The sequence below is a fragment of the Anolis carolinensis genome, chromosome 4 (genome assembly GCF_035594765.1).
Source record: "Anolis carolinensis isolate JA03-04 chromosome 4, rAnoCar3.1.pri, whole genome shotgun sequence".
NCBI lineage: Eukaryota > Metazoa > Chordata > Lepidosauria > Squamata > Dactyloidae > Anolis > Anolis carolinensis.
Window position 1 is genome coordinate 167,612,133 of NC_085844.1, and position 10,232 is coordinate 167,622,364.

At 36.7% G+C, this 10,232-nt stretch overlaps 1 protein-coding gene across 2 annotated transcripts in view; it reads left to right on the forward strand.

The window, feature by feature from the left end:
• The window catches only part of gng12 (G protein subunit gamma 12), a 78,866-nt gene extending 68,634 nt beyond the window's left edge, over window positions 1–10,232 (forward strand). For both annotated transcript variants that reach the window (XM_008118405.3, XM_008118404.3), the window contains 2 exons: window positions 2,328–2,445; window positions 4,883–10,232. In XM_008118405.3, coding sequence (XP_008116612.1) covers window positions 2,350–2,445; window positions 4,883–5,008 — 222 coding nt within the window. In that variant the 5' untranslated portion in view covers window positions 2,328–2,349 and the 3' untranslated portion in view covers window positions 5,009–10,232. The remainder of the gene's footprint in view (window positions 1–2,327; window positions 2,446–4,882) is intronic.

The following is a 10,232-nucleotide window of genomic DNA, read 5'->3' on the forward strand; positions in this document are numbered from 1 at the left end:
ATGAACCTTAACTTCATAATATTGCTCATGAAAAAATCAATAATTTCTAGCATGTCAATTCTATAAAGGAAATAATAATCAATGAAAGAAAGGTGTAACCTGTAAAGGAAATTAGGGGTCTCCATTTCCGCTGTGGTTTCCCTTAACCGAGATGGACATGTTGAAACAACACTATAGCTTCTAAAGATTGCTGTAGGATTTCATAACTTATAAAGTGTGTTACTGGAAAATAGACATAAGATAACATAGTACTGTGGAAATAATGATGAAAGAGATCTCAAGGCCTTTGTGGTAGACATTTTACTGTAAACTTTGCAATACGTTGAAGATGCCAGCTTGAGCAGAAGCTCAGAGGGATAATTTATGTCTGTTGCAATTCCTTTTGGACAGCCATTTTTGCTTTTTTGACAATAGAGTCAGGTTTGGTATTGTTTATAGATTTTCCTTCTCTGCTTGCTTATAAATATGTTGTTTACTACTTGCACAACTGTCAGTAAAGCATTCCAATTTGTGGCTCTGTTTCAAATGAAATCTACTCAAGAGTTGTATTTTAGACACTTAGATGGCATCATGAAGACTAAAAAGCCATTCCAGCAAAGCCACCATGGGCTGTTGTAGTCAGTCTTTGGCAAAACATGATGAGCTCACTGGAAGGCATCCAGGAAATGGATTGTTGAAACCCTGTGACTCAGATTTATTTATTTATTTATTTGCAGCATTTATATTCCGCCCTTCTCACTCCGAAGGGGACTCAGGGCGGATCACATTACACATATAGGCAAACATTCAATGCCTTTTTAACATAGAACAAAGACAAGACAAACATAGGCTCCGAGCGGGCCTCGAACTCATGACCTCCCGGTCAGAGTGATTTACTGCAGCTGGTTTCAGCTGGCTTGCTCTCCAGCCTGTGCCACAGCCCGGGCCTGTGATGCGTCTCTGAGCTTTTGATCTTTTTTAAGTCTCTTACTGCTGGTTTTTATTCACTTAAGAAATAGTCTTCATACCATTTTGCTTTTCATACGTACAGTTCACCAGGCTTCAGATTCAACAGTAGATTATCACAAACAAGCAAATATGCAGATAAATATTGCTTGGTTAATGCTGCCCAACTTTTCTAATTGGGAGCTCCGCAAACCAGAATGCCTCTGTCTCAGGCTTGTTTGGGGTTACATTCAGACTAGAGCCATTGGTGCATTGTTGTCTCAACAAGAAAAAGTCATAAGCCAAGGACAAGCCCTGGCATGGTTTTGGCTCGTTCTTCTAATCCAAACAGATCCTTGTTTGGATGTAACACTACATAAACTACAGAAGGAGGATTTTCTTATTTGCTATCACTCCTCCTGCCTTAAGCAATATGGAATGTGGAAAGCACACTTGCTTATTGTAAAGAGTTCTGAATTCACATTATGCTCGATCTGCTCCAGACATGCACCAGTGGTAGAAGCATTGAACTTGGGATGAGGGAAAGCTGTTGGGTTAAAACATTAATTATTTTTAGATGAATAATTGAAGCTTCCAAATGGGCAGATCTTTTAAGTTCTAAAAAGCAATTTTCTACAGAAATACAAGAAAAGTTTTAAGAGTAAACATTTCTGTCTTCCCTAGCGCTTGAAGAGAGAAGAGTTTTAAAAAACTTTTTTTTTCCAATGTGAGGGAAAATCATGCTCTTGGCATGATTGCTACCTTCACTCCAAAGATGTGTAACAAGAGATGTTTATAATTCCTGTTTTTCAGTCCTGAAGGTTCAGTAGACTAGAACAATACAGTTCAAAAGGGAAGTAGAAGAAACATAGGAAGATTATGTTTTTGGACAGCTCACAGAATCTCCCAACCAGCATAACTTTCTTAGAGAATTCTGGAAGTTGTTGTCCAGATAAATAACTTTTCTAGACACTCTATTCTCTTCCAGACTGTTGAACAGCACAGAGCCTGCTTAATTTTACAGCTATAGATATATTCAAGAACACGTCAAGTTGCAAATGGGCTATGTACATCTTAGACTCCCTGTTCACAAAAAGACTTTGATCCCTTTCACTTTGTAGATTCTGGCTCATACTAATAATTTCCAATACTAATATAATACCTATAGCAGAACAAAGTAAATCAGTCACTACTTGAATTGTGAATTTTTAAATCCACATTTCTTTTCCTAAGTTGTTAACAACATGACGTAGTTGCATAATTTATTTTAAACAAAGCAGACATGATATTATCCAAGCACTGCATATTATTTTGAGGGTTTATATGAAATCTTTGTATGTGATGTAGAGTTGCAACCTTTTATTGGTTGCTTGAAAAAATAACCAATTGGCTTTTCTTAACAGTGACTGAAAGACAACACTGAAAATGTCTAGCAAACCATCTGGCACTACAAACAACATAGCTCAGGCCAGAAGAACTGTTCAGCAATTGAGAATAGAAGCATCTATAGAAAGAATAAAGGTAAGAAGATGTTTTCCACTCATATCAAGTGATTTGTATTTATCTAAACCTAAGCATCTTTTCAATTAAATACTGAAAATGTTAAAATCTGGTTTTGAACAGTGCCCCAACATATCTTAGTGGCTTTGTAGCACTGACCAAGAAATACATTCCTGATTCATAATGCCAACATGCATGTTTGCCAAAATATCCAGTAAATGCATACAATAGCTAGTTTCCGTTTGTGTTCTTCATTTAGTTCACATTAACCCAAGCATAGGTAAAGGTAAAATTTTCCCCTTACGTTAAGTCTAGTCATGTCCCACTCAGGGGGTTGGTGCTCATCTCCATTTCTAAACCAAAGAACTGGTGGTCTGTAGACATCTCCAAGGTCATATGGCCGGCATGACTCCATGGAGTGATACCTATTGATCTACTCACTGCTAGGTTGGCAGAAGCTGAGACTAACAGCAAGAGCTCATCCCGCTCCCCAGATTCAAGCCTCTTACCTTTCAGTCAGCAAGTTCAGCAGCTCAGTGGGTTAACCTGCTGCACCACTGGGGTCTCCTAACCATAGAAATAGATATTTTTATGTATGTTTATTAAGTTATTAATGTTATTTCTGTAGAAAAATAAAATGCAACCATATGCAATATTTGCATTTATACATACAAGCTGGGACCTAATGTACCATGTCTCCATAGTCTCTTCTTTGGAAGGCCTCACACATACCTTTATAGTATTATAGAGTCATAGTGTGTCTTGAAATGTAAGGGATTGGCTGCACAGATCAGCCACCCATGATTTTCACATAAATCTCTTTTCACTGTGTAAATGCCTTATTATCCTTATTAGCATAGAAAGCTGTACACTGAACACTGCCTACGTATTTTGTCCCTTGTTAAAATTTTACCATAGAACAGAATGTAAATAATTCTACAAATATTCATACAGTGCACTCCACATATGTGGGATCAACACAGGGAACTCAGTTTAAGAATAACTGTTTTATGCTGTGATTTCTTTGGGAACATGTGATTTATGAAATCAGAATTTGTTGTGGATATGTTATGAATGTCATCTGCACAGCCAGAACCATTTATTGTCAGCAGATTTTTTATTTTCATACACACTGAGAGAGAATGGGTGAGATGGTGTAAAAAAGGCTAGGTGCTGTGCAAGCCTCTCTTAGTATAATCCTTGCTGAACGCAGTAGGACTCCCACCAGATAGGCATGCAGAGTATATTGTGCTGTACATTTACTGAAAAGTTGATTGCAAATTGAAAGCTGCTTGAAGTTCTTATTGGCAGTGATAATTAAATGACAAAATCTTTCTGTACTTTTTAATAATGATCACTAATTTGTTAAGATGTTTGTGGATCCATTTGCTATCCTAATCTTAGTCCTCTTGATTACTCCAAAAATTGGCTAGACCCATAAAAGCAGTTGCTGAATAATGACTTGGAGTTTAGGTAAGTTGCACCAATTCAACGAGCCTCTTCAAGTGAGATTCAAATCCTTGTTTAGAATTTGCTTGTACAGTATGGCCCCTTTACCCTGGTTTCACCTATTCACACCTGACAATATAGGTCTGCACTAGGAATTTTCTAGGTCCTCCAGGCGATTCTATGGCATGCCTCTGCAGGATATTACTGCCTTGGAGGATCTAACACATTCTAGGTAATTTATTTCAATAGGGTTCACTATTGTTCATGATCTCCTATTTCTAAAGTAAGTTCAGGAATCTTTCCCTTACACATATAGGGGTTGTATTGTATGTGGGTTTATCCAGAAAGAAAAGCCAAAAGTCTATGGGCCTTCTGTTTGGCCTTCTGTTTGGGTTCTGTTAAATTCTGTTAATTTTTATATTTCCTCATTCATATGTCCCACAAATCCACCTGAAGTAGAATTGTAAAACAGTAAAATTGTTTTATCATTCATCTTACTTCTCTTCTAGGAAATCACTCTAGAATATTTTGTTATATGTTTACTGAATATATATTCTGCCTTTCTCCTAAAATGGGATTCAAGACAGCTTACAATAAATTTTAATAAACTAAGCTAAAATATTACTATTATTGTTGTTACTGTACCTTCAAGCCACATCTGTCATGGAGTTTTCTTGGCAAGATTTGTTAAGTGGTGGTTTGCCATTGCCTTCTTTTGAGACTGAGAGTGTGTGACTTGCCCATGGTCTCCCTAGTGGGTTTCCATGACTTTGTGAGGATTTAAACTTTGTTCTGCGTAGTCCCTACTCAAACACGCTGCCTTTCCAAATATTAGTTTACAAAAGTTAAAAACAATAGCAGTACTAGTTGTAAAAATATATTATTTTAAACAGTTTAAATACCTTTAAACCATAACTGTAAATAAAAGATAAATATACAACCTCAACACTAAGTGCTCCATAGTTATTTTTTATTTTTTTTACCGTTCTTCATGTTTTCCCCGCTTCAGGTGTCCAAGGCATCGGCAGATCTAATGTGCTACTGTGAGGAACATGCCAGGAAGGATCCTTTACTAATGGGTATACCTGCTTCAGAAAATCCCTTCAAGGATAAAAAGACCTGTACTATCCTATAGGCAAAGCAGTGAAATGCCTTCAAGACCCTCCCCTTCAAAACCAACCAGGAAGATTCTTAAGAGAAGTAACCTGAAGGTCACCTGGTACCAACTGCATAAAACCACAACTCATTTACATACCGTGTATAAATGAACGTTTAAGTTTTCTAAATTTCTGTTCTTTATAGCATTCTAACTAGGAATGCAAGGTTTATCAAGTTACTTCTTGTAAATGAAATAGTTTGAAGAGGATTGTTGGGAACTGGGTTGTGTTGGTGTTGCTGGGATGAAGTTGGGTTGGGTTCTCCTTTCAAGTGCAATGCGTGTTCACAGTTCCAGGTGTTAGGTTGAACAATCAAGACCAAAGTTGCCTGAGCTTCATTTCCAGAATAGTGAGGCAGACAAGTATAGAGTCCTAATCAAGCTTACTTTTACGTTTGATTTTATACCTGTGTAGAGGCTTGTGTATATAATTGGTGTCTGTAGCTAGGGTGTGTGCACGTATGTTTGTTTTAGATATATACACACATTCCCAAGTGCATTCTTTTACGTGCATCCTTCAGAGTTAATTGCTGCATTTATTGATAAATTCTTGCAGTTCATGCCTTTACCATCAAGTATGTCTTAAGCTTTTTCACAATGTCTTAAGTGCTTATAAACGTATACTTAGTTTAAATTCTTGTTCTCAACATGACTTTGAAAGGTGACCTTTGGTTTATAGCTTTTTTTTCTGCCTGTCTCATTTCCTCTGAAGTATAGACTCTACTGAGTAGCACATACACTCTGAAAATAGCATCTAAAGTTGAATTTTTTTTTCTTTTCACTTGACTTTAATTGGGAATTTTCCCTCTACCTTTCCTGCATAGTTCCTATTGAACTGATTTCTGGAAGAATCCAGGATCTTCTGCTAAATCACATTTTCACAAATGCCAAACCATGTTAGAAATAAGAGTCTCAGAGAGCAATCTGTGATGTTGTTGCTTCTGCACAAGGCTGGTTGAAACCAGCTGTTATACCGTAGTAATTCCTGAATAATTGCAATAGTGCTGAGTGAGTAGCAAATCTCTGATCATTGTAAACACTATTAAATGTATATCTGCACTTCAGCTACTGGCGAGATACTGAATGGAAAGAAACAGTATTGGCTTAAGCCATCAGTATATATCTGCATTCCATTTGTTGCTAGCACTTTAATAGTTTTTTCTTCTTTTTAATATTGCAATCTGCCATAACGGGAGCTACTCCATTCATAAGATACCTTAAATTTGTGGTCAAATAGGAGAACCCTAGCCACACAGAACATATGGTGTTTCCAACGCAACTTCCCACTTTCAGCCATTCTAATGAAAAGTTCTCTTGCTGAGAAGAGCTAGTTTTCTTCTTTTGAATTAGTAGTAATTGTATCTGCTTCAGAACAGGTTAAATCAAGCCAAACCCAGAATGCCTGGTTTCACTGTGACTACATTGAGAAGCTGGTTGCAGAGCCAGCAAGCCAAGGTTCCTGCTCCATTCACTGGTGCTCTGCATAACTGTAGGATCAAGTTTTTGTTGAGTTTTCTCTACATTAGTACACCCTGCAAGATGATAAGGGCCATTTGTATTAGATTTCTTTAACAGTACACTACCCAAAAACTAGGTGAAAAAGTGATTCACTACAAGAAACCAACAATTGCCATAATTGCCAAGTTTTATTTTTATCATTTAAAATGATAAATGGCAGCTTTTGAAACAGTAGTATGAACAGTCACACTCATTTGGCTTACTTATCTACCTTCTCAGAATGAAGGGACCGTTTGTTAAGTATATTGATTAATTTGATGGCTTTTGTCTCCATATTTCAGCCATCTATTGAATGACATTTTAATTTGCTTATTGCATATTGAAACACAGAAAATGTTGGACCAGGAGAACAGTGTTTTTGTCAGTATCAGTTCCCAAGAACTTCCATGAATATTCTTAAGAACTTACTCAAAAACAATCAATATTCCTTACCTGTTGGTTTATTTTAAGGTATTATTTGCCTGAAGTACGCAAGCCTGCCTTTCCAACAGCTGATTCATACAACTTTTATTGCATGGTAACAACCCGAGTTGACATATATGTGTTGGATCAGATTTGCCAGTTGTTTGGCATGTATTAAGATCATGACTTACCCTATATTTGACAAGCTTGGGGAAGTGAATTGAACTTGGATGCTGTGACTTGAAATTTGGGAATACACTGAACTTTTCCTGAAGCTGATTCGATCCATAAAAATCAGTTGGAAAAGTGCATTGTTGATGGAAGTAGTGCTGCAGTGGGACATGAAAACATAGATACTGTGTCCAAAGTCATATGTGATGTCCATACTACGCTTTTTTCTCACATCAGAATTGGCCCTTGTCCCATCAGGTCTCTGAATGCAATGAATCTGTATGGGCAGAACTGCCAAATTAGTGTTTCGTTTTAACATTAGCCCTAAAATGGGGAAATCCATAGTGCCTCATTGCCACTGTGGAAAAACAAATATTGTGTCACAAAAGACACACTCTACACAGACACTATGTTAATTCTTGGGGCCTTTAATTTTCTCTCTGTTGGCATCACAGCTACCCTTCATTGGGAATTAGAAACTTTTCCTTTCTTGAATCAACTTTATTCATGAAGTTAACACATTTTTAAAGAAATCTTGCTCTTTATGCATCACCCAATTTAGTATTTTCATATAAAAATGAGTTTAACTTTTGGAATTACTGAATTAATTGTAAGCTTACATGCAAGTAAAGCATTGTAAATGTTTCCTGCACTATACAGTCACCAGCAAATACTGCTGTGTACATTCCTGTAGAGAATACAACCAGATGCATTATTTTAGCATAGAATCAGACATTTAAACCAAATACGTTGCTCCCTTACTTACTTCCCACTTTATTGAGATTAGTAGGTCATAACCTTAAACAACAAAATCACATTACATTGGACTGACTTAAGAGTACTTACAGATGCTTTGAATAGGCATCTTCAAATTATTGGCTACCAAGCCAGGTAAAGCTTTGGTGTTGCAGAAGCATGACAAGCACATTGTCAAAGGCAGTGTCAGGATGTAGGCACCTTGGTGGGAAAGAGTGCAAGAGGAGAGAAAGGGAAATTATGGAAGTTGTGGTAAAACCTGTTTTATAACCTCCTGTTTCCTTCTTTTCTTCTTTTCCCAAGATGTTGTAATGTAAGACTAAAGGTCTGAGACCCTCAGGCTGGTCCTGGCTGATTCATGTAATTACTATAATAATTTAAAGATTATTTTTAAACCATTTTTAAAAAACTGATTGACATGATCATGTGTTGTACCTACCCTCTATGCTCATGTATAAGTTATAATTCAAATTTAATACAAAAAATCTGGATTGCTGTGTCAATGTGAGTACTGTTCTGGGAGAACATAAAAGAAGCACCGACCCCTTCTACTCTCTGCTGTTGTTCCATTTCTAGACTTGTTGAATGCTTGGGTGGGCAAATGGTGGAGGTGGTCATGGGCAACATTTATGCTTTCCCTTCTACTTGGAATGACCCTCGACTTATTTGCGGGTAATATCAAAATCCAGAATTTTGGCCCCAAATTCTGCCCATAGTCTAAACATGAGGTCAACTTTTACATTAGTATATGTGGTATTTAGGCAAAATAAATCGGATACAAAGGTGCTCTTATGATTATGACAGAAATTTCTGCTTGTTGAAGGACTCTTTGCACTTCACAGGAGTAAATAGTTCAAAAACTCCCACTCATGCTTTTATGGAATTTAATTCTGAATGGACATGATTACAGATTTAAGCAACGAGGAAGCAGTCCCAAAATGGGTTTCTGGGGAATAAACACCACTGAACATTAGTGAGACCTACTTCTGAATAGACACGTATGGGATAGCAATGACGTGTCCAAAGACAGTGCTTGATTTGTACAAGAGGAAGTATGGCAACTACTGTAGAACCTCTGTAAACAATTCCTATAGTGCTTGAAGCCATTTTATTTCTGCTCACGATGCATTGGATCCAAACCAATATTTTCACCAGCAGTACTTTAGATCTTGATTATACACATGTATTTTACTAACTGAAGGAGAGTGTTGCAAAAACCATACCATAAACTGCAGGGATGTAATTTTAATAAAGTAAAAACAATGTGCCAACTTTGTATTATAAAAATGCCTTTTGACTTTTACTCTTGAAGCCTTTGGGTCAAGAACTTATTTTATTTTTTGATTTAAGTTATCTCATTTTTAGTCATAACGGTTGTTAACTCAATTCCTAAATACTACTAGCTGCTTGAGGGCACTTTTGTCCGATTTTAGATAACTGCAAGATGCATTGTCATTCCTACCCCCAAGCAATCCATAATATAGAGTAATATCACCTTGAAGATCCAACACATGATATTGCTCTTTTTGTGCAAAGCTGACTTTGTAGTTATAGTACTATTGAGGCAAGTGGAGAAGACATTGCCATTGACTGCATCTCTGCTTCTTGTTTTCCATTCATTTCAATGGGATTTGAATGGAAGTTATGGAGCAATGATTCGTAGTTGGTTGAATCTAACAGAGCAGCCTTCGCCAACCTAGTGTCCTCCAAATAGGTTGGACCTCAACTCCCACAGTCCCTCAACTAGTACAGGAAAAGGCTGCTGTAGAAGTGGTGTAATAAAAAACTGAAACATCCAGAAGACTAACTCCTAAACCACTGTGAGGTTTTAAAATTGGAAGAAAATGATATTTATTGAATGTTTTGAAATTGTATCACTACACTGCATCTTGGTGCTTTGATTAGATATGCCTCAGAAGTAAAATAATACTCCAGAAGATCTTTGTGTTCTTTTATTTCCTTTTCCTTTTGTTCTATAGAATCTGCTTACTTCTTATAGGCATACTTCTCTGGATTTTTCTTCAAAGTGCATTTGCAAAATATTGTTTTGTATGAGCATTGTAATTCTACATTGACAAGAATGATACCATATTTTGCCTTTTTGAGTGGGGGGAGGGGAGCAATATGTGAAATTTATTTCAAATAGTGTTGACTCGTTTTTTGTCTTTCACAGCTGGTCTCTGATAACATTGCATACATTGTGCATCAACATGTGTTATAAAGTTTTATTGGAAATCTGGCTTCCTGTAGCCACAAAAAAAAGGTTTTAAAAGACCCGTAATTAAGATTCCTATTCACTGCTAATATGTTTAGTATCATAGATATGAAACACTTTAATTAAATATCACTTCTTTTC